The 25,783-nt window shown below is 38.7% G+C and overlaps 1 protein-coding gene across 1 annotated transcript in view; it reads left to right on the top strand.

Moving 5' to 3' along the window:
• SNTB2 (syntrophin beta 2) overlaps positions 1 to 25,783 on the top strand; it is a 113,799-nt gene that overhangs the window by 25,576 nt on the left and 62,440 nt on the right. Inside the window, exon 2 of the mRNA XM_044255847.1 lies at positions 23,927 to 24,140. Coding sequence (XP_044111782.1) covers positions 23,927 to 24,140 — 214 coding nt within the window. The remainder of the gene's footprint in view (positions 1 to 23,926; positions 24,141 to 25,783) is intronic.

Genomic DNA, 25,783 nt, shown 5'->3' with positions numbered 1-25,783 from the left:
CTGAGCTCCTACTTATTTATTTATTTATTTATTTTAAGATTTTATTTATTCATTTGAGAGAGAGAGCGAGAGAGCAAGAGAGCATGGGCATGGGGGAGAGGCAGCAGAGGAAGAAGCAGGCTTCCAGCTAAACAAGGAGCCCAATGTGGGACTTGATCCCAGTACCCTGGGGTCATGACCTGAGCCAAAGGCAGCCATTCAACTATCTGAGCCACCCAGGTATCCCTGGGCTCCTACCTTTAAGCTTTTTATTTAGCAGTCATTACTCATCTCTCCAGTCTATACTATTTGGGCAAGATGTGTAGGTAATTAATCTCCAGTTTCCCTACAGGAAAGTATCTTCTGCACACATTTAAAAAAAAAAATTTTATTTATTTATTTGACAGAGAGACAGCGAGAGAGGCAACACACCAGAGGGAGTAGGAGAGGGGGAAGCAGGCTCCCTGCAGAGCGGGGAGCCCAATGTGGGGCTTGATCCTAGGACCCTGAGATCATGACCTGAGCTGAAGGCAGATGCTTAATGACTGAGCCACCCAGGCGCCCCTGAACACATTTTTAAATAAGGAATTTGCTAGCATTTTTATTCTTGCAGAACATGAAAGGAATTCTTGCATAGTAAACTACAGTAACTATGCATCTATTTATGTTGATAGGATAAAGTAGTTTATTCCTAAAGAAGTGAAACTCACTATTTGACAAATTTATAAGCTTCCACACTGTAGCCATAGTGACTGACTAGATTTGTTTGTTTTGCTCTCAGTTGCCCTATGTTTTTCTTACTTTTGGCCCATATAGTACCAGTATTTAGGTTATTTTTGTCACCCAAAACTAATCAGTTTAGGCTGTTTTTGAGAGAGGAGTGTACGCATGCAGGTGTGCACTTGCGTGAGTTGGAGGAGGAAGCGAAGGAGAGAGAGTCTTCAAGTAGACCCCCTACTGTGGGGCTTGATCACAGGACCAAGATCATGCATGACCTGAGCCAAAAATCAAAAGTCAGTTGCTTAACCACTTAACCAACTGAGCCACGAGGTGACCCAGTTTAGGCTCTATTTTAATGGGAGTCAGATTCAATGCTGGCCAGTTTGACCATATTTTCAGGTCAGATCTTGCCTTAGTGGAGTGAAAAATATAGGGAGAAAGTCATTTATATAGGGTTATACTAGATGGATAATACTGTACCTAAATCTGGTCTTTTTTTTTTTTTTCTTAAGATTTTATTTATTTATTTGACAGAGAGAGAGATCACAAGTAAGCAGAGAAGCGGGGTGGGGAGGAGCAGGAAACAGGCTCCCTGCTGAGCAGAGAGCCCAATGCAGGCTCCTGGGACCCTGAGACCATGACTTGAGTCAAAGCAGAGGCTTAACCCACTGAGCCACCCAGGCGCCCCTGAATCTGGTCTTAGTAGGGTTTTTTTTTCCCCCTTTTGCTACATGGGATCTCATTCACTTGGGTGAAATTTTAGCACTAGAAGGTACTCTCTTTGAACCTTAGTTTCTTTCTCTAGACATTGAATATCTGACATTTTTTACTACTACTACTTTTTTTTACAAGATTTCATTTGACAGAGATGGAACGAGATCAAGCAGGGGGAGCAGTAGAAGGAGAGGGAGAAGCAGGGAGCCTCAGGCAGGTCTTGATCCCAGGACCCTGGGATCATGACCTGAGCCCAAGACAGATGCTTAACCATCTGGACTACCCAGGTGCCCCAGTTATACTACTTTTAAGAGAATGGGTAGTAATTACAATAGCTAACATTTACTGAGCATTTAGTGTTCTAGACACTGTTCTAAGTGCTTTACATCATTTAATTAATTAAGGACCATTGTTTTCCTCACTTTAAGAGTAAGTAACTTGAAGTATTAAGATATAACCAAGTATGAATATTGAGTAAGTGGAGAAGGTCTGAGAGGAACCCAGGCCATCTGGCTCCAGAGCCTACACTCTTAGTGCTGTGCTAATTTTTATCAGAATCCATCCCAGATGTTGATTCTGAGATAGCTACGTAACTAAGAAAATGTTCAACTTTAGGGAACAAAACATTAAGTTCAGCAAGGTAGTTGCATACACAGCAAACTCTGGAGACCTCTGTTTTTGTAATTTACTCAGTTTTTGGTAAATTGACATTTTTGTTTTTACTATTTAATTTTTTTTTTTAAAGATTTTATTTATTTACTTGGCAGAGAGAGAAAGATCACAATTAGGCAGAGCAGGGGCGGGAAGCAGGCTACCCACCAAGCAGAGAATCCAACGCAGGGCTCGATCCCAGGACCCTGAGACCATGACCCAAGCCGAAGGCAGAGGCTTAACCCTCTAAACCACCCAGGTGCCCCATTTAACTATTTAATTTTTTAAAATAACTCTTTATCACAAAATTATCAAGTATTTTTAAAAATTCAATCAATAGGAGATTATATAAATTAAAGATTCCCTTTTCCCGCAGGTATTTTTCTGTCTACACAGTTTTCTTTACTTTGGATCGTTTTGTAGAGTAAGAGAATATATTATTATATATATATATATTTTTTTTTTAAGATTTTTTTTTATTATTTATTTGACAGAGAGGGGTCACAAGTAGGCAGAGAGGCAGGCAGAGAAAGAGGAGGAAGCAGGCTTTCTGCATAGAGAGCCTGATGTGGGGCTCGATTCCAGGACCCTGAGATCATGACCTCAGCTGAAGGCAGAGGCTTAACCCACTGAGCCACGCAGGCGCCGCGATATTATTATGTTCTTATAGACATACTACATTATATATTATAATAATGGTAAGCATTTTGTGTTCTCATAGTGATCACTTACGAAGAGCCATAACATACAGAGAGCCATCTCATGTATGTTATGTGCTTCTACGATATTGAAAATATTTACAGGATGCCCAATTCCTTTTGTGATTTAAAAAAAATGGGGATTGGGGCTCTTGGGGTTGTCAATTAAGCATCTGCCTACATCTCAGGTCATAATCCTGGGGTCCTGGTTTTGAGCCCCATCTGGGGCTCCCTGCTCAGTGGAGAGTCTGCTTCTCCCTCCCCCTCTGCTGCTCCCTCTGCCTGAACTCTCTCTCCCTCTGTCAAATAAATAAACAAATAAATCCCCCCCCAAACTTTTAAATAGGGATAAATTTGTTTTAAAATAAAGTAAACATATTTATTGTACTGAGGCTTAGGGTAAAATTTCAGATTACTTTGGAGGGAAAAAATTTCTGTTTCTTAAGCACATGATCAGTAGTTTTTTCTGTATATATTTAAGGTGACTTAATTATCCACTTCAAATATAAAGATCCTAATGATATTTAATCATTCTTTAACTCTGCTTCGATATAAACTTGAAATTAAAAAGAAGTTGTATTGAAAAGGTTTTCCTATGTGGCCTTTGTAGTGGTGGTTTGTTTTATTTACTTGGACTTACTTTATACTTTCAGATTAAGTATAAAGCCAAATTTGGGATAACTGGTGCAGGTATCTGTGGAGTGCACAGAGATAAGCCCTTTACCTGATGATATGCTATTACTTGAAGGCAGGAACACTGTACCATACATTTTATAGTGTCCCGTTCACAACTCATGTGATGTGTTTGATGCATGAGTGAGATCTATGTTGTGTCCTTTCTTTAACTCAGTTCTTTAAAAATATACATTTATCCGTTATCTTAGGAAGTTTGTGATCTGTGTTTTGGTAGTGATCTCAAACTCTGCTTTGAGGAAAAAGTCTTATAGTTTTTTTTGTTTGTTTGTTTTGTTTTTTTAAAGATTTTATTTGTTTATTTAACAGACAGAGATCACAAGTAGACAGAGAGGCAGGCAGAGAGAGAGAGAGGGAAGCAGGCTCCCTGCTGAGCAGAGAGCCCGACGCTGGACTCGATCCCAGGACCCCGGGATCATGACCTGAGCCGAAGGCAGCGGCTTAACCCACTGAGCCACCCAGGCGCCCCAAAAGTCTTGTAGTGTTAAGGGCACATCTTTCCTTTTGTACACTTACCTTGGAAGCTCTTCAAGGAGGAATAGTTAACATAAGAGCCAAGACTACCTTTCGTGGTGGCTGATAACTCTTAAGTGTGAATATCACCGATCCCTCAAAAGGAGATCCCTGCTTTCCACCCTGAACCCTACACTCCAGCCTTTCCTACCTACTTACATTTCTCGGAATGTTTCATGTTACTCCCTGACTCTGTGCTGTAACCCAGCCAGGCTCACTCATTTCCACTTTGTTTGCCTGAAGCACTTTATCTTTCAAAGATCAAGGTCTCCTGTGCGAACCTTTCCTGACTCCATCCTGTCCTCTCCCTTCAAAGTTATGCACTCGTTTAGGTTACCTTTTTTACTTCATACATTTTGTATATGTTCTATAATAGTCCTTCATTGTTTGTTCATTGGTAAGATATAGGATTACTAGTTACATGCTTGGTCTTTCTTTCCATCTTTGCTATTTAATGGCAAGAGTGGCAAGTGTGTGTTTTGTTTTTTACCTTCTCTAAGACCTTGGTTTCCATTTGTAAAATGGGAGTAATGTACCTATCTCATGGGATTGTTGTGAGATTAAATGGAATTATACACATAAAACATAACTTTTTGGCACACACAACATTAAATGAGTAGTGAGGATGGTGATTGCATATTTATATCTTCTGTTATATTTTTAGCTTCTTGAAGACATGGAATGTTGTTCTATTAAGGTAATTTTTCCCACTGTTTTGCCTCAAATAGGTTTGATCTGTACATGCTTATTCAATGGGAAAATGGCTGTCCAACGCCATGAGAGTTTTACATCTATTTTCTCTTAAGTTCTTCTGCACTTCTTGTTTTTCTCCCTTGTTCCCATAGGCTATACTATGAAAAGTACTGTTATCTTAGATTTCAGCACAAATAGAATTCCAAAAAATAACTATTTTAACTCTTAATAAGAATTACTTACCAATAATATAAATGAAAATATGCTGTGTTCATATTAGAACGTGATTTCATGATATAAGGGTTTTAGGAGTTCAATATCTTACCGTAGTTTTAGCTGTATGAAGTACATTCATAAGTTCTTGCAGAGTGAGAATTATTTATGTGAGAACAAGGAGTCACTTGATTGTCTCTTGGGGAGTGTGTGGATGATTGAGAAAAAAGACAAGAGAAAAATAACTGGGCACTTCTATTTTTGCATGAGGCTGGGGAGCCCTTCATATGAGTTTTCAGAGATTTCCAGTTTTACTGTTTTTTAAAGTTTTCATTTAAATTCCAGTTAGTTAACATAGAGTGTTTATATTAGTTTCAGGTGTACAATATAGTGGTTCAGCAATTCCATACATCACTCAGAGCTCAGCACAAGTGCACTCCTTAATCCCCAACACCTATTTTACCCATCCCCCACCCACCTTTCTCTCATAACCATCAGTTTGTTCTCTTATAGTTAAGAGTCTGTTTCTTTGTTTGCCCCCCTTTTCCCTTCGCTCGTTTGTTTTGTTTCTTAATTTCTACATATGAGTGAAATCATATGGTACTTGTCTTTCTCTGACCGACATACTTCACTCAGTACAGTACTGTCTAGCTCTGTCCATGTCATTGCAAATGGCAAGATTTCATTCTTTTTTATGGCTGAGTAATTTTCCATTGTGTGTATATTTTGTGTGTGTGTGTGTGTGTGTATCTGACACATCTTTATCCATTCATCTGTTGGTGTACACTTGGGCTGTTTCCATAATGTGGCCACATCACTGCTATAGACATCAAGGTGCATGTGTCCCCTTGAATTAGTATTTTTGTATTCTTCCAGTTCTTATTTTTAACCCACATAAAAAAGGGAGACATTTCCTCCTGAAGAACCCATTACAGTTCACATGTGTATGCTTTCCTGCTTATTCCAGGCATCCTCTTTGCTTTGTTGCTGAGATGGTATTTATTTCACACTTTCATATTTTAGGGATTTCCACCACAGAAAATAAAAACATAATTGCAAAATTAGAGCACTGAGGCATTTATAAAGGTTGGTATGTATAGCATCAAAACATTTTAGGGGCGCCTGGGTGGCTCAGTGGGTTAAAGCCTCTGCCTTCGGCTCAGGTCATGATCTCAGGGACCTGGGATCGAGCCCCGCATCGGGCTCTCTGCTCAGCAGGGAGCCTGCTTCCTGCTCTCTCTGTCTACTTGAGATCTCTGCCTATCAAATAAATAAATAAAATCTTTAAAAAAATATTAAAAAAAATTTTATTCACTCACTGAATATTTCAGCAGAATAATCCAAGTTTAGGGGCACCTGGGTGGCTCGGTGGGTTAAGCCTCTGCCTTTGGCTCAGGTCATGATCTCGGTCCTGGGATCGAGCCTGGCATCAGGCTCTCTACTCAGCAGGAAACCTGCTTCCCCCTCTTTCTCTCCCTGCCTCTAAGCCTACTTGTGATCTCTCTCTCTCTCTCTGTCAAATAAATAAATAAAATTTTCTTTAAAAAAGAATAATCCAAGTTCAGGAATAATTCCAACAGTTTTCTCCACTGTTAAGAGGCTAATATTACTATTTGAATTTTCAGCTTTATTTTGCTCTGTGTCCTTCGTGTGACTGCCTTATACATTCAAGAACAGTGGTCCTGAGCGGATCCTTTTTTCCCAGAGCCCTGGTCTCCTTTGTGAGCTTTATCTCATTAGCCCTCACAGTAGTTGTCTGGCACGTATAGATAGGTCAAACTCAGAAAGGCACAATGGTCTATTTCTGAGTTCCCACCACAGGTAATCCATTATGCTATATGATAATGCCCTTGGGAGGAGGTCTTAGTCAGGTTTGCACACTAATTCATTTAATAAACACTTACTAAACACCTGCTTTTTGCCATGTACCATGCTAATTTCTGAACCTGGTAAAAATGATTGTCAAGGTCTGTATTAGATAGTAACAGTAATATCTCAAATTGGTATGGTTTCTACAATTTCTGAAATCCTTTCCATACTTTAATCATTTAATCTTTATAATAATCCCCTAAGGATAGGCTTTATATATAAAGGAACTGAAATCTAAAGAAATGTAATTAAGACACTTGTGTGATTATCACCAATTCTGAAGGGATGGACATTGAAGCATGATATTTTTCAAAAAATAATAACTTTCTTTTGAAAAATTGTATTCTTGGGCACCTGGCTCGGTAGGTAAAGCATGTGACTCTTGGTCACAGGGTCATGAATTTGAGCCCCACAGTGGGCATGGAGCCTACTTTAAAAAATAAAAAAAGATGAAAATGAAAAATTATATTCTTATCTCAGGTTTTCTGTTTAGTTTTAGCTTGGCTAGGGCTACTGCAGTACTCTTCTAACCACCCTCTCCCCATGCCATTGCCATTGCTGCCCTGGCCATAACAAGGAAGGAAACAGTGGCTATGAGTCTTCCAGCCCCTCTGTGCTTCTGATGTCTGAGAAAGAACTGTTTGCTTTCAGAGGTGTACTAGTGAGTTAAATATTGATCTCTGATTTTTTTTTTTAAGTCTTATGTCTGATATAAAAAAGGTGAATTACAATGAGGTGAAAGGACTCTGGCCTGAGTTTTAAAACATGTTAACAGTAAAGTAGTAATAAAATGTACCTTTCTGCAGGATTGTTAGCCAGCCAGTTATGATTTTACACTATCTGAGAAACCAAACTGAGAGTTAAGAATGTACTCAGGAAGAGATGACATGGTTTTTTAGCTGTGGCTTTGCCACAGACTAACTGTGACTTGGAAGAAGTTTTCTTATTTCTTTGAGCCTCATTTTTCTTAGGGTTTCGGTTTCATAGCTTTAAAGATTAACAGGTTGGACTGAATTATCTCTAAGGTGTCTTCTAGCCCGAAAACTTTGTAAGTTATCTATTTTTAGATTAGTTTTTGTCCCCAGACACTCTGGATGAATATGTGTGTGTGTGAGAGAGAGAGAGAGAGAGAATGTGTATGTTTAGGAGGCCAAACATAACACACTTGAAATTAATAGCTATTTCATTAATCTCTAAGTATGTTCATTTATTTCAGCTGTACTGAGCATATTCGTGTTACTTACTACACTGGTGAATCTTTCTCCTTTCCTGGAGTAATCTCTGAGAGAGAGAAAGGAGGATTTAGCATGCATAAAGATAAATATAATCTCAAGATAAGTACCCTTACTGATTATAGGAAGCTAATAATAACACAGATTGGTTGTCAGTTGCAAGGGCAAACCCTCACATGTCCAAAGCTGCTCTATAATATTACCTTAATGGAATTTGGAATTAAATACAGCTATCTCTAGAATGATGGTATTTTTCAGTTTCATCATTATTCTCACACCTCAAATTTACTCTGGCTCATTTAGAATGAAGTAAAAGTCAGTAGAGAGATTAGGAAGATGTTGGTCAAAGGCTACACACTTCCAATTATAAGGTGAAGAAGTTCTAGGGATCTCTGATTCAACTTGGTAACCATAGTTAACAATCCTGTATTACATATTTAAAGTTGCTAAGAGAGGGGCTTCTGGGTGGTTCAGTGGGTTAAAGCCTCTGCCTTCGGCTCAGGTCATGGTCCCAGGGTCCTGGGATTGAGCCCCATATCGGGCTCTCTGCTCCACGGGGAGCCTGCTTCCTCCTTTCTCTCTCTCTCTCTGCCTGCGTCTCTGCCTACTTGTGATATCTGTCTGTCAAATAAATAAATAAATAAATAAACTTAAAAAAAAAGTTGTTAAGAGAGTAGATATTAGATTTTCTCAACACACAGAAAAACTGTAATTATGTGAGATGACAGATGTGCTAACTAACCCTGTGTAGTACTCAGTTTCGAATCATTTGAATCATTTTGTAGAATGTCTATCATTTTGGATTTGTCTCTCGCCTTATCATGAACAGACTGAGCTTATGTGTTGTTAGCAAGAATGCCAGAGAAGTGATACTTCCTTTTCATGATATGTGGGAGTGTAGGGTGCATGACATCAGTATGTCTCAATATCCGTATTATAAATTTTGACTTCTGTTGGATTTCTCCACATAACATTACTGTTTTTTCCTTTGTAATTAATAATCATCTTGGGGAAATTTGTTGAGACTGCAGATACTCTGTTACTCTTTAAACTTTTCACTAATTTTAACATTCGTCAGTGAGCCTTGCCTGCAACAATTATTACTGTAGTGGTCTAATAATGACTTTTGATTTCTTTTGTTCCTCTGACACTAATTGGAATTGTTCAATAAGGGCTGTCTCCTCTCCTTGTATTTATTTATTCAATTTATTCAGTTATTTCTTTATATCAGGATGGACTTAGGGATATTTACTTTATAGGTTATAATTCCATGCCACTGTTATTTATTTTGAGGCTCAAATATTCCAGCTTTTGTTTTTATTACCTTTTAATTAAAACAACCAAAAATTATCAGTGAGTACAGTTGTTTGATGTGAATTGAGCCATGTATGGCCCTATAGAGCTCAACATTCACCAGCTGATTTCTAACTCTAACAGTTCTCAATCTACTACAACTGACTCCTTAGCTGTTACATAAGAATGAGGAGAGAAAGAACATGAACCCATCTTTGTCTTTTCTCCACTTCCTGAACTCACTTAATTTTGCCAGTTTGGTTAGAAAATCCCTAATGACAACAAAAGCTTGGCAGTTATGAATAGCAGTTCTTTTGTACAATTAAAAAAAAATTATAAAGTGTTTAAAGATATGGAAACTTGGATGACATTCTCCTTCCCCAGTGGTAGCTCTGACTGGATGTGCAGGATGGAGTGCTTGCTGACCCCTCCAACACAGCTATTGTGCTTGGTTAATACTGTGTTTCCGTCTATAGTTATCACTTAGGTGCTGATCTAAACAAGCCATCCGGTGTGTCCAGCTAGCCCAGGACACATCCACTTAGCAACAAAAATACGGATAAGGATATCCTTGAGCTTAAACAACTAGAATTTTTTTGGCCGGGGAGGGGAGGAGGTCTAGTAGGAAAATGTTACTTTATTAGTATTTTTACTAGGTATTTTTCAATTAATTCATTTTACTTACTTTTGTTATATCCAGTTATATGTAACATTTTCTATTTCTCCTATAGCATTTATCACATTTTGTTTTTTATAATGTCTAGTTTATTAATTGCTCTTTTGGGGCTTTTTTTTTTTCCTTCTCAACTAAACAATGTGAGCACAAAATCTGTATTTAGACATTTTAAGTATCCTACATGCTTTATATATAACAGACAGTTCTTTGTTGATGAAAAGGGGGGAAACATGGTTTTTAAGATGAAAAAAATTGTTTCCTATCATTAATGTTGGGAGTAGATAATTGAGTCAAGGATTTTCTTTACTCATAAAGAAATGTTTTAATCCATTATTGACCTCTCCCAATAGGATTAAATTTTTATGACACTGCTCGAGAGCTAATTATGTACCCATAAGCCATGTATTTAAATTGAAGATAGTTTATTAAGGAGAATTTTATTCTAATGGCAGATTAGTTCTAGTAGCAAATTTAGGTGAGGAGAACCTCAACAAAGATCATACATACAGAATTTATGTGATAACTTTCTGTATAGGCAGGGAGTGACCATGTCCCACATATTCAAAAGGCATATAACAATGTTGAGCAAGGATCCTTTATCCAAATATTTACAGAAGCCTTAATCTGTAGCTATTAGCAACAGTTTTTTAAAAGATTTTAAGTAATCTCTGCACCCAGCATGGATCTTGAACTCACAACTCTAAGATTAAAGAGTTGTATGCTCCACTGAGTCAGCCAGGTGTTCCCCACCATTAGCAACAATTTTTAATGGGATTTTATCCCCAAGCCATAAATATTTCTCATGATTCAACAGGACAGGGAAATTAGGACTACAAAAATATATCTGTATTTGTGACAGAATTTTTCATACTGCACCTAACCAGTATTTACAGCGCATCTTCTGTGTGTTAGTGATCACTGCTATGAACACTATCAATGTACTGCCAAATTTTGACTAATGTGTAAAGTTCATTTGTGCAATAACTGAACATGCATACTCTAATAGTAATGCTGTGTGGAATGGTGTACAACTTCCTCTAAAAGGTTAGAAGGAAATGTAATGTCAAGCCAGGGTCACAGAAGGATTACGTAGGTACTAGAGAAACACATGAATTTTGGAGCACTTGGATGGCTTGGTCAGTTAAGTGGCTGCCTTTGGTTCAGGTCATGATCCCAGGGTCCCAGGAACGAGCCCCTTGTGGGTCTCCCTGCTCAGCTTGGAGCCTGCTTCTCCCTCTCCCCCTGTACCCTCTCCCGCTTGTGCCCCCTCTCTCTCTCAAATAAATAAAATCTTAAAAAAGAAAAATACATGAATTTGGCCTCATGAATGTGCAAGAGAATGTGTTCAGGGCCTTAAATAGCACTGCATAAAGTGCAACCCGCTTCTGAAGAGTGACTAGAAGGAAGAACCAAAAGAACCACGGTTAGATAAACACTGTAAAAGGGATGTGTTGTAATTATGGTTGACTTTTATGGTGTCTTGAGTTTAATCCCTCAGTGTACCTTGGTCAAATGGAAAAGATGGGCAAAACAGAAACTGTGACCTATGACAAGTGCCATAATAGTGATACGTGGAGTGTTACTGGAATATAAATGAGGAAGGCTGTGTGCTGTCAAAATTGGTCTTTTTGTGAAGAGGGAGACAGAGAACAATTAACTTGCTGTTTTTCTGGAGATATCTTCATTACCATCTCCAGATAGTCATTAAAGTATTAGCATTGGGGGGGGGCGTCACCTGGGTAACTCAGTTGTTAAGCATCTACCTTCAGCTCATGTCATGATCCCAGGGTCCTGGGATCAAGCCCCTCATCAGGCTCCCTGATTGGTGGGAAGCCTGCTTCTCCCTCTCCCACTCTCCCTGCTTGTGTTCCCTCTCTCGCTGTCTCTCTCTCTGTCAAATAAATCAATAAAATCTTTAAAAAAAAAAAAAAAGGAATTAGAGTTGGGAGCGTGGATGGCTCTTTTGGTTAAGCACCGCCTATGCCTCAGGTCATGCTCCCAGGGTCCTGGGATCAAGCTCTACATCAGGCTCCCTGCTCAGCGGGGAGTCTGCTTCTCCCTCTCCCTCTGCACCTGCCCCTGCTTGTGCTGTTGTGCGCACATTCTCCCCCTCTCTGTCAAATAAATAAAGTCTTCAAAAAATATAAATAAAGGAGAATTAGCATTAAAGTTGCATAATAGGGGCATCTGGGTGGCTCAGTGGGTTAAAGCCTCTGCCTTTGGCTCAGGTCATGATCCCAGGGTCCTGGGATGGAGCCCCGCATTGGGCTCTCTGCTCAGCAGGGAGCCTGCTTCCTCCTCTCTCTCTGTCTGCCTCTCTGCTTACTTGTGATCTCTCTCTGTCAAATAAATAAATAAAATCTTTTAAAAAAAAGTTGCATAATAATCCCATTCTGTATATAATTTCTGTTCAGTGCCTCCTACCTTCCAGGCTCTTAAATAGTTTACTTTTATTAGTTAATCTTATTTAATCCACTCGGTTACTCAGTAAAATTGGCATTAGGGTTAACATTAGAGTTTTATGATTAGAAATTGAAATTGAGAAGTGAAATTGTTTGTCCAAGTCACAAAGTTTATAATTGGCCGAACTGAAATTCAAATCTGGTCAGTTTAACTCAAATCTTAGACTCTGTCCACTAATCTGTACTCCCTCCTAAGTGTGTTGTTTTAAGTGTACACAAACATACACACTAATATTCAGTACCCACAGTGCTCAAGCCCTGGCCTAGGCACCTTTCATACATTATCTCATTTAATCCCCACAAGGGCCCTTGCAGAGGGTAGTATTTTATGTTTTATAAATGAGGCAGCTGAGGCCCAGAGACCTCCCAGAAGGCAAATGTGATATTAAGATTTGAACAGAGAGTATTTGATTTTAAAGTTTGTCGCTCTGCTTTTATACTTTAATGATTTTACAAAAATGATCCAAAGGTCATTAATTATAGGTTAATGCAAAGGCATTATATGGTGTGAACTATGGATCTAAGACAATTCCATACCAATACTCCATTTTTTCAGCATTTATTGAATAGTAAGTTTCCTCCATTGTCATCTTGTTTCTGCTATTGAATCTATTTCTGAAATTACTTTTCTAATCCATTTTTATTAACTGACAGCATGTGTTATAAGTTAACTTTAATAGTATTTATTATAGAACACAAGCTTATTATAAGAAGGTCAAACATTATAGGAACAATTAACTTCAAAAATAGAAATCCCCATTATTGTAATACAGATATAACTGCTATTAGCAAATTGGCGTATTTTCTTGCTCCCTTTATGGATATACTAAATCTATATATAATTTTTAAAATATAAAATTGAGAACTTGCTTTTGGCACTTAGCAACTCTGATGCCCTTAGTTTGGTCCTTAGTTTTTTAGTGTATGAGTTTTAGTGTAGGAGGTTTTTAGTGTATGAGTCATTTTATGGTATTTTTTTAAAATATGGAAGGGTTCATTTCCCCCCCCCCAAATTTTAGCCTCTACTTTAATATTTCAGCAGGAGACTAGAAGCAATATAAGTTATTCCTAAGCCACTTGTTTCTTCTTATGCAAATTGTCTTTTTCATTGCCTCTGTTTCGATGGAAATGAAATTAAATGAAGCCCCATCTTTCTATTTTTTCTAATCCTTTGGGATTAAGACTTTTATACTGTTGTTAGCAGCCCTCTCTGCTTTGTATGCCAGCAAAAGGCAGAAACAGATTGGAACCTTGTTTCACATAAAGCAATTTCTTTTTTTTTTTTAATTAGGGGAGGAGAAAGTACTAAAAGTGGAAATGACTTATAACAACAGAGATATGTAGAAAGTAAACAAATCTCAATACGAAAAGGAAAAGAAAAATATGTTATTTGAAGTAATTTTTCACATACCATGTCTCCCAGGTTTTGGATTACTTATGTAAAGGATTTTAAACACACATAATATATAGAGCACTTTCCACAGGGAAGTTTGCTGGTAGCTATGTTTCTTACAAAAACATTTTAAAAATGCAAACCTAAGTTGTTTAAAACTTCTTTTTTTAATATTTCTTTTTTTTTTAAGATTTTATTTATTTGACAGAGAGATCACAAGTAGGCAGAGAGGCAGGCGGGGGTGGGGAGGTGAGGGAATAGCGGGGTGGGGTGGGGAGCAGGCTCCCTGCTGAGCTGCTGAGGAGAGAGCCAGATGGTGGGGTTCGATCCCAGACCCTGAGATCATGACCTGAGTTAAAGGCAGAGGCTTAACACACTGAGCCCCCCAGGCGCCCCAAACTTCTTTTTAAAAAAAATATTTATTTAGGGGCGCCTGGGGGGCTCAGTGGGTTAAAGTATCTGCCTTCGGCTCAGATCGTGGTCCCAGGGGCATCGGGCTCTTTGCTCAGCAGGGAGCCTGTTTCCTCCTCTCTCTCTCTGCCTGCCTCTCTGCCTACCGGTGATCTCTGTATGTCAAATAAATAAATACAATCTTTAAAAAAACATTTATTTATTTGAGAGAGAGAGCATGAGAGAGAGAGAGAGAGTACAAGCAGGGGGGAGGGAAGGAGGGAAGCAGAGGGAGAAGCAGAGTCCCTGCTGAGCAGGGAGGCTGATGCAGGCTCAATCCCAGGACCCTGATATCCTGACCTGAGCTGAAGAAGGCAGACGCTTAACTGACTGAGCCACCCAGGTGTCTCTAAAACTTGTTTTTTAAAAAGTTGAAATGCTTGCATGTTCTTTTCTAGTTTGAGGAAACATTCCAAGGAAAATCACTTTTTAAATTCACTTAAAAAATATTTACTTTATAACTGATCCACAACTAGTTTTACCATGTAAGATTAGTAGTTAAAGAAGACTACCACGAAGAAATTATATAGTAAACAATCCAAACACCCAAATTATTTCAATCTAGCTTTTATTCTATGCTTATATATATAAAAATGTGAAAGCTAATACTTTTGTATAAAAGTAATAAATACCCATGTTAGAATTTGACTGAAGCCTTGGGGCGCCTGGGTGGCTCAGTGGGTTGGGGCCTTTGCCTTCGGCTGGGGTTATGATCGTGGGGTCCTGGGATTGAGTCCCCCATCAGGCTCTCTGCTTGGCGGGGAGCCTGCTTCACCCCCTCTTCTCTCTGCCTGCCTCTCTGCCTACTTGTGATCTCTGTCAAATAAACAAATAAAATCTCTAAAAAAAAAAAATGAATTTGACTGAAGCCTAAAAAATATGTTTTCTTGCCAGTTTGCATAAATTTATTATAAAAGGCAATAATTTAAAAATCCTGAAATTTTAACTGCTGGACACAGTTTCAGAGCTACCTTATTTCTTGCTTATTTGGATTCATTCCAATGTAGGTCAGAGGTTCCAAAAGAAACTTGATTTCTCCTTGTCATTCCAATAGTAACTTGAGATCCTTGAAAAAGATAGATGAGCTACCTTTATTGATTTGGAAGGGCCTTGGGTTGAAATGGAAAAGGAAAGATTGGTAATGAAATGAATTGGCAGAACCAATATAAACTACATTTTTTTTGGTGTTATTTTTTTTTTTTAACCAGAAAATACTGAAATCACATCCTATAACCACATGTACTGTTTCTGAGGATATGTTTGGGTTCTTTATTGGGAATTTTTTCTTCCTGGTGACTGGCAAGGACGAATGAGCTAATTTCACAGAGTTAAATGATAGGGCAATACTGGGAAAATAAGTATGACTTTGGAAGTGATGGTACAGCAAATCCAAAGTATTGCAACCCATATTTTTATTAGATCTGAGGTTCAGGTGATCATCATGTAATTCCTCACTAATACAACCTCACAAATCACTCCTCCTATGTCTTCAGACAAAGAAAGTATAAAGAGACATGGATTTCCTGCTTTTAAAGAGAAGAAAATAGGTGTGCCTGAGTGGCTCAGTCAGTTGAGCAACTGCCTTCTGCTTGGGTCATGATCCCAGGGTCCTGGGATCAAATTCAGCATCAGGCTCCTTTCTTAGCAGGGAGCCTGCTTCTCCCTCTGCCTGATGCTCCCCCTGCTGTTCTCTCTCTCATAAATATAAATGAAATCTTTAAAAAGCACACACACACAAAACAATATTCCTTCCATAACTGGAAACCTTTATCTCCCACTCCCCTTCACCCATTTTGCCTATTGCCCCATCCCACTCCCCTCTGGCAACCATCAGTTTGTTCTCAGTATTTATAAGTGTGATTCTGCTTTTCGTTTATTCATTTGTTTTGTTGTTTTAGATTCTACATATAAGTGAAATCATATGATATTTGTCTTTCTCTGACTTATTTCGCTTAGCATAATACCCTCTAGGTCTATCTATGTTGTCCCAAATGGCAAGATTTGGAGATATATATATCTCACCATTTTCTTTATCCATTCATCTATCAATTGACATTTGAGTTGCTTACATTTTCTATTGTAAATTATGCCACACCAAACATGGGAGTGCATATATCTTTTCAAATTAGTGTTTTTCCTGTTTTAGTTTTCTTTGTGTAAGTACTCAGTAGTGGAATTGGATTGTATGGTTGTTCTATTTTTAACTTTTTTTTAGGAACCTACTTTTTTCAACATTAGATGTACTAATTTGTGTTACCACCAGTAGTGCATAAGAGTTCCTTTATCTCCACATCCTCACCAACACTTGTTATTTCTTGTCTTCCTGATTCTAGCCATTCTGATGGGTGTTAAGGTGTTATGTCATTGGGTTTTTGGTTTGCATTCTCTTGGTGATCAGTGATGTTGAGCATCTTTTCATGTGTCTTTTGGCCATCTGTATATCTTCTTTGGAAAAATTTCTCTTCAGGTCCTCTATTTTTAATTGAATTATTTGGGCATGGTGGTGGTTTTTGGTGTTGAATTGTGTAAGTTCTTTATATTAAGCCCTTATTAAATGTATCAGATGAAAATATCTTCTCCCATTCAGTAGATTACCTTTTCATTTTGTTGATTGTTTCCTTTACTGTGCAAAACCTTTTTATTTTGGTGTAATCTCAATAGTTTATTTTTGCCTTTGTTTCCTTTGCACTAGGAGACATGACAGAAAAATATTGCTACGGTTGATGTCAAAGAAATTACTGCTTATGTTCTCTTCTAGGAGATTTATAGTTTCAAGTCTCATGCTTAGGTCTTTAATCCAAAGTACAGATTATTGGGCTTTATGCTATACTTTTTATACTACTGGTTTAGATACTGATTGGCTCATGCTAACAAAGAAAACAATGCACACAGGAAAGGATTAAGGATAATGAAGAATAGTTCAGAGTTGGATATGGTGATTTTGAAGGGTTAGGACAGCCCCTAAGTGGAAGGAATTGGGACTGACAAGAGACACTGGTTATAGAGATCTATGTTAAATTTCAGGATCTAGCATTGAAGGTTGCTGGGGACTAGAACATAAAGTGAGAAGAAAGTGTAAAATTGGAGCCATGGCGAGCGGCTACAGTGTAGGTACAGGAGGAAAAACAAGGCATTAGAAAACAGAAGGACAGACGGGCACCTGGGTGGCTCAGTGGGTTAAAGCCTCTGCCTTCGGCTCAGGTCATGATCCCAGAGTCCTGGGATCGAGCCCCGCATCGGGCTCTCTGCTCAGCAGGAAGCCTGCTTCCTCCTCTCTCTCTGCCTGCCTCTCCGCCTGCTTGTGGTCTCTGCCTGTCAAATAAATAAATAAAATCTTTTTAAAAAAATTAAAAAAAAAAAAAAAGAAAAGAAAACAGAGGGACAGAAAGGAGGAATAAAAAACAGTTGATGGAGTGCACTGTCCGATGTTGGAATGGGCAAGAATAAGGACCGGGAAATTTGGATTGGATAGGTAAGAGAACATTAGTGACTCTTTAGAATGTGGTTTTATTCAGAAGAGGTTAAAGAGCAAAAGGAGAAAATAAAAAAAGCAAGCATAAACTTTTTTCTTTCCTTTTTTTCCAAAATGTGGTAAAGAGAGAAAGGAACCAAGTCGGGATTACAAAGTATGGCTTTTTCAGTTTGGGTAAACTTGTTACCATTTTTGGCCAGTATTTTTATGGAGACTTGTGTCTTGTGAGTCTCCCGTCTCTTTTGCTTTTCATTCTCTTCTCCCCGGCTCTTTAATAGTAGAATGTCCTCTTCCTCACCTATGCTCAATTCCTTGGTGATCGTGCTAGAAGTCTTCCATTTGCCCCTCTGGGTTCACTCTTCCTTGTCTACCTGCTTTTTTCTCCACAAGGCTGACCTGAATGAATTACACCAACAAGCTTCTTTGCCCTTTGCTTTTGTTGAATTTGGCCAATGGAGAGTCCCAACAGGACACTGGAGGGAAAGGAGGAAGAAAGTGAAATTGGAGCATTTATCCCCTTGGCTCCAAACTGGCTGAACTGACTGAAGGTCACTGCTCCCCTTGAGTCAGTCCCCTACAGGACTCCCCTGGGTCTGGTAACCAACCACTTCCTCTCCTGCTCCCTTTAGGCCTAGGTGTGTCAACAGGATATCACACTCTATTTTCCCTTGTAGTTTCCGTGACATCTTGCCCACACTTTTATAAATTGTCTCTTCATTAATCCTGTGCCATTTGTTTGCTGCTGGGACCCTGACTGATACAGTGATCTTTTCCAGTCTCGTGGCTTTGAATGTCAGTCACACACCAGTTGCTCCCAAATTTATAGCTCCAGGTAAGACCTGTCTCTTAAACTACAGATTCGTATATCTGGCTGCCAGTTAGATTTGGCTGTTTAACATAGGTTTCAACTTACCAAACTTTCTTCCTAAACAAACCTGTTGATGGCAACTCTGTCCTTCTGGTTGTTTAGGGCAAAAATCTCAGTCATCCTCAATTTCTCCCTTTTTCTCACTCCTCCCCCATTTCTATCTGTCAGAATATTTGAGTAAGTCTACCTTTAGTAGAGAATCTCACCAGTTCTTACCACCTCCACTCCTGCCACCCTGGTCTCACTTACCGTAATCTTTCTCTTCTAATAATTGGTCTTCCTACTTTTTACCTTTGCCCTCTTTCACTCTGTTTTCCAAATAGTAGTGAGAATGATTAAAATATAAGTTAGGTCATGTCACTCTTCTGCTTAAGACCTCTCTATGTCTTACCACTTCAGAATAAAAGCCAAAAGTCCTTACAATGACCTGAAAGTCCCAAAATGATCTGCCTTGGACCCCATTATCTCTGTGACCCCATTTTCAACTCAATCTCCCTTGATTACCCTGTGCTAGGCACCATGGTTTTCCTTACTTCTTTAACACTCCTCTCCCTGTCTGGAAGGCTTCTCCCAGACATCCACATGACTGGCTCCCCCACCTCCTAATTTTAGTCTTTGTTCAAACGTTGTCTTCTTTTATTTATCTATTTATTTATTTGACAGACAGCGATCACAAGTAGGCAGAGAGGCAGAGACAAAGTGGGGGGGAAGCAGACCCCAAATGACAGGATACTTGATCTGAAAGAGACCTGTAAGTTGAGAATGTAAAAGGCTTTTTACTGAAAGTAGAGTAATTCCTCCCTAATGTTTCTGGTGGCCAGATTCCTGATCAGATTCCTGATTTGGAGAAGAAGCTTGGGATGAGATTTAGGAGAAACCCCTTGGGAGAATTCTTTAACACTGATGTCACCATTACTCATTTGTGAGTGAAATGACAAGCCAGCTCTTCCACACTCAGGGTAGCCCAGAGACAATTTTGTTTGTAAAAGCTGGGGAAAATAATGACACCATTCTCCCCACACTGTCAGATCCCTTAGTTTCACTTAAACTCATACTACAGGCCACCAGATTAGGTGAGAAAAAGGTAAGTGTTAGAGATAAAAATCAAAATAATGATTATATGAAATAATGATTATATGAAAGGTTGATGTTTAGAAGGGAAGGGGATTGATTTACTGGAATACTTGTGTTACAGCCATAAGTTATGTTTGCTCTATGAAGTATCTATAAAAGGCACATAAAAAGGCCTTCAGCTCAAAATCTGATGCTACCTAATGTCCCAAACCAGGATCATAGGGTATCTCATTACAATACATGGACCTCCTATAAATCTGTTCATTAGAGCATGGAATTCAGTAAGAATCATTTGGATATTAGATCCTATCCAGTGCATTTTAGTTTTTGAAGGCTCAATAAGATTTCAGTTTAAGGTGGTTCCATGTTTAAAGTTTGAGCAAGGTTTCAGAATAAGTTTTCTTCATTTCTTTTTTCATTTCATTTTTTGGGGTTTGTGGGTTTTTTGTTTTGTTTTGTTTTGTTTTGTGTAAGTTATACCGATCCATTAGAATTTCAAATATACAGAGCTATATAAAGAAAAGGCAGTCCTACACCTACATATAAGCACGATTGATATTTTGATGAAAATCCTTCCAGACATCTTTCCAGGTGTGTGAACAGTACATGTATATGTTTTGTCACTCCAATGAAAAGGGACTGTAGTGCAAACACTGCACTACATATCAGTGTTTCATTAAACATTTTGGAAGATAACCTCTTCAACTATCAGGAAAAATGAAATAATTCTGAAGTATATGATGTGTCCTGAGTCAATCTGAATGCCTTGCAGGAGTATAGAGTCTTTATAAATCCAGCCAGGTATCCAGGTGAGAGTACTGTGGTACCTGGAGAGGGCTAATTATAGGACTAAAACAGAACACTGTTAACTTTCCACCTCTCCCAAATCTCAGGTAAATTAGAAACAGATGTCTATTCACAGTTCTTCAGCCATTATGAGTGGCCAGTTAGAGTGGGGTATGTCATTGTCATCAACTCAAGTGAAATCACTGCTCTTTCATAAGGCCATGAAATAGGCTGTGTACATGTGTCTCTCTGAATTAAATATATGTGCAGTCATCATTTCAGTGATGTTATGTGCAACGGAATGAACTTCTAGGTAGATCAGGAGTTTCCTTTTACACTATAATATTCAAGAGGAATCATTTAGAATGCCTTTAATTTCCTCTGATTGTATCCTAATAGTCAGTGTACTGCCTTAAATGTTCAAAAAGCAAGTCTCTGCCATTGGCCATGACTGGAAACTTGGGAATTTCTGCTAAAGTTCTTGTGATCTAATCCTCTCTTGAAAGCACAGCACTAAAGCATTGAAATGCCTGAGTCAGCTGCTCAAGGGATATACTGGCTGCACCCCCGCTTATTTTTCTAGGATGAAAAAATCTCCTTGGTGACTTCTGAGGCAGCTAGCTTTTACCTTCTCCACCTAGAAATACACGTATTACCTTCTCCACGGAGAAAGTACACACACACACACACACACACACACAAACTATATCTAAATTCTGGCATTAGCACTTTTATATTTTCTACAATTAAGCTTAATTTCAGCAGATCTTACTTAATAACTTACAAGAAAATAATTTCACCTAGTTTCTACTGATTGTGTTAAAATTTTTTAAACTTTTCTGTTTAGCTTAGGGAAGGAAAAGAAAGTCACATTGGACACCTGGCTGGCTCTTCAGAAGAGCATGAGACTCTTGATCTTGGGATTGTGAGTTCGAGCCCCAAGTTCATGTAGAGATTACTTAAATTAATAAATAAAACTTAAAGGCATGTACTGTTTTGCTGAAACTTTTACTTATTTATTGTTACTTCCCTTTTATAGATGAGGACCTCAGAACAGTCAAGTAGAAAACACAGTTGGTATTTGAACCAGATCCATCTGAGTCCAAAGGACTGTCTATAATCCATTATGCTATAGAATGAGCTGCAGAATGCTAGGCTTATAAAAAACTATTATCAGTGGGACGCCTGGGTGGCTCAGTTGGTTAAGCAGCTGCCTTCGGCTCAGGTCATGATCCCAGCATCCTGGGATCGAGTCCCACATCAGGCTCCTTGCTCAGCAGGGAGCCTGCTTCTCCCTCTGCCTCTGCTTGCCATTCTGTCTGCCTGTGCTCACTCTCTCCCCTCTCTCTCTCTGATAAATAAATAAAATCTTAAAAAAAAAAACTATTATCAGTATTATTAAATAAAAGGGTACCTGGGTGGCTCAGTGGTCATGCCTTCGGCTCAGGTCATGATCTCAGGGTCCTGGGATCCAGGCCCGCATCGGACTCTCTGCTCAGCAGGGACCCTGCTTCCCCTCTCTGTCTCTACCTGCCTCTCTGCCTACTTGTGACCTCTCTCTCTGTCAAATAAATAAATAAAATCTTTAAAAATATATTAAGTAAAAAAAGCAAGTTTAGTGCAGTACGCATTATATATCACCATTATGTGAAGTGTATGTATATGTGTGTACATGCATGTGTTTATTTTTACATATGCCTAGCATATCTAGCATATGTCTGGAAGATCATATAATGGTTGCCTCCAGAGATGGGAATTGGACTGCTAGGAATCTAGGTGTTTTATTATAGAATCTTTTAGGGGCACCTGGGTGGCTTATTTGGTTAAACATGACCTGAGCTGAAATCAGGAGTCAGCCAATTAATTGATTGAGCCATCCAGGTACCCCAGCTTATAAATCTTCCACTGTTGTAGAATATTAATACTATTATGATATTGGTAAGCACTGATAATGATCATATCTTTCTAGTTTTTCAATTCCCATGATACTACTCAAATGACCCTCCCATGTTAGAATTTGAGAGGAAAGTAGAATACTGATGTAACACATCATGATAGCAGAGGTAATGATGGCTACATTCTGCATTCGACTATTTACATTTTTAATGCCACTTGAAATTTTAATAATTTATCTGTTTTTTGAAACAAGAACACCTTGCCCCAAATGACAGCAGTTGCCAGCTATAACTGAGGTCAAAGAAGTGTTTTACGAGTCTTAAAATTGAACTTACAAAGAAAAAAGTTTGCCGTCTACTAAAAGCTATATTTTAATTTGGGGCTACCATTAATCAGTATACCTTATCTTGATACACTTTATTTTTGCATTTGTTTTTAAATCTATAATGATCTCTTTATGTAGTTGTCTCCCTTATTGGACTGGGCAGGATTCATGCTTCTTCATTTGTTACTATATTTTTAGTGGGTAGCCTAATTCCTGGCAGTTGGTAGGTAGCTAAAAATATTGCTGGGGCTGAATTGAATTGAACTAGAGATATTTAGCTTAGTTGGGAAAAAAGAAAGAGAAATAATCTCAGTTTTTAAATAACTGAAGTGTTCTCATGTCAAAGAGGTTAAGTTTTTTCTATATAGTTTCAGTAGATTGTAAACCAGTGGGTGGAAGTTTTAAGAATTTTCTGAATGTTGAGTTGTCTAAAGCTAAGTGGCCCTGTCTCAGGAGGTACTGATTCTGTCATCAGGAGATTCATTTGTGGCTGGTCAGCTATAGAAATAATTCAAGTATTTAATTGTTCATTTTTGTTTGTTTGTTTTTGGCAACTTGGGGATTTTTTAATAGATTTTTTACTTATTTGAGAGAGAGAAAGCACAAGCAGGGGGAGGAGGAGAAGGAGAGGGAGAAGCAGGCTTCCTACTGAGTACAGAACCCAACGCAGGGATCAATCCCAGGACCCTGAGATCATGACATGAGCCCAAATCAGATGCTTAACCAAATGAGCCACCCAGATGCCCCCATTTGTTTCTTTATTTATTTCTTCAAACATGTACTGAGTACACACTGTCCTTAGGTGTTGGATATTAAAGCTGAATACATCATAATTCCTTCCCTCGAAGAACTCAGACCCATCAGGTAAATGGAAATATTAGCAAAGGGTTACAACACAGGGTGCTAAGAGGTTGTTACAGAGGTGTATTGGTAATACCCTAGAGAGCTGACAGGAAAGTTTGCTGAGGAGGTGACTCTGAAGTAGAATTGACCAGGCACATAGAGAGAGGAGTCCTGAGCAGAAGGAAAAATACATGCAAAAGCTCAGAAGTTAAACTTTTAGAATACAGTAGTGGCATTTCACTTGGGTTATGTAGCCTTGAAATACCCTCCAATCCTAAAATTCTGTGTGCTGGCTCTTTAACTTAGCATCTTTTTCCATTTCCTGGCAGCTATTACATGGATGTGTGTATTTTCGTTGTCATTTTTCATAGGAAGCAAAATCAGTGACCTTCTTCTTTGATTTTTGTTTGTAGTTAAATTCATCCGAGAAGTTACACCATATATCAAGAAGCCATCATTAGTATCAGATCTACCATGGGAAGGTGCATCTCCTCAGTCACCAAGCTTTAGTGGCAGTGAGGACTCTGGTTCTCCAAAACATCAGAACAACACCAAGGACAGGAAAGTCATCCCTCTCAAAATGTGCTTTGCTGCTAGAAACCTAAGCATGCCGGATCTGGAAAACAGGTGAGCTGTACCTAAGGAGAATATCTTACTTAAGGCTTTACAAACTTAAGGTTATGTTGTAAAATTACTTATGCATATTTTTAATAATATGACTGTTGACTACGTTATTCAGAGGAAACCATCACCCCGAGATGAGAAAATAATTTTGGAGGTTCCATATTTAAATTATTTCACACATATAGGCCCATATACATATATAGAAAAATATGGGACAAACATACAAGAAACTTATTGGTGGTTACTTCCAGGGAGTGAAATAAGATTAGAAGGTAGGAGAGAAAGGGCTTCTGCTCTTCATTTTATACTTTCCTGGAGTGTTAGTACTTTTCTCACTAAGAAATTTCTTTATAATTTTAAAAACCTTATTAAAGAAATCTTAAATGTCCCCTCAGATGGAAACTCCTTATATTGTATATTGTATTTAACATGGAGTCAGATGTTTGATTATAGATATGGCTGTATCAACTAGCAATGTGACCCAGCAAGTTGGCGTCTCTTGACTTGACTTTTCTTATTTGTAAAAAGAGGGAGTTGGATTAAATAATTTCTTATATATCTTGTAGTCTTTTTTTTTTTAAATACTTTATTTATTTATTTGACAGAGAGAGATCACAAGTAGGCAGAGAAACAGGCAGAGAGAAAGGGGAAAACAGGCCTCCTGCTGGGCAGAGAGCCTGATTGAGGGCTCAATCCCAGGACCCTGAGACCATGACCCGAGCCGAAGGCGGAGGCCCAACCCTCTGAGCCACCCAGGTTTCCCTGTCCCTTGTAGTTCTGTAGCCAGTCAGGTTATATGATGATTGTCTTCAGTGATTCCATGAACAGGTACTGGTAAACCTAGTGTTAGGTTAGAGATTAGAGGGAAAAAAGGAGAGAGATGAACTTATCCAAAGACATAGATAAGGATCAGACTTTATAATGTACTTTCACTTTCATGGTGTCTTCTGATCTGAATGCACAGCGAGGTGCCCAGTCAGGATGGATAGATCACAAGAAGACAGCAAGAAGTTGAGTGACTTTAGACATTTTAAAGAATTTTTTATTTAGTTGAGAAAGAGAGAATGCGAGAGAGCATGAGCAGGGTGAGGGGCAGACCCACAGGCAGATACTTAACTAACTGAGCCATCCAGGCGCCCTGACATTGGGCATTTTAGGCCATAAAGACATTAAAGATCTTGCTCTGTAATATGTTGTATGGTACTAAAGAGGTGAGTTCTGCAGTCACCGAGACCTTCTCATGGAAATTAGACAATCCTGATTAGGGTGAGCTGCTGAAAAGAGGGCTCAGAGCAAATACTTTCACCTCCATAAATCACTATATCCTCATTTGTTTTTAAAAAAAGAAGGATAGGGACACCTAGGTGGCTCAGTTGGTTAAGTGTCTGCCTTTGGCTTAGGTCATGGTCCCAGTGTCCTGGGATTGAGCCCAAGTTCGACTCCTTGCTCGACAGGGAGCTTCTCCCTGTCCTTCTGCCATTTCCCCCTGCTCTCACACACTGTCTGTCAAATAAATAAATAAAATCTTTTTTAAGAATTAAAAAGAAGGGGGCGCCTGGGTGGCTCAGTGGGTTAAAGCCTCTGCCTTCGGCTCAGGTCATGATATCAGGGTTCTGGGATCGAGCCCTGCATCGGGCTCTCTGCTC

This window comes from Neovison vison, chromosome 7 (assembly GCF_020171115.1).
Source record: "Neovison vison isolate M4711 chromosome 7, ASM_NN_V1, whole genome shotgun sequence".
Classification (NCBI taxonomy): domain Eukaryota; kingdom Metazoa; phylum Chordata; class Mammalia; order Carnivora; family Mustelidae; genus Neogale; species Neogale vison.
Note: the sequence above shows the minus strand (reverse complement) of the source record. Positions and strands in the feature narration are given on the sequence as shown.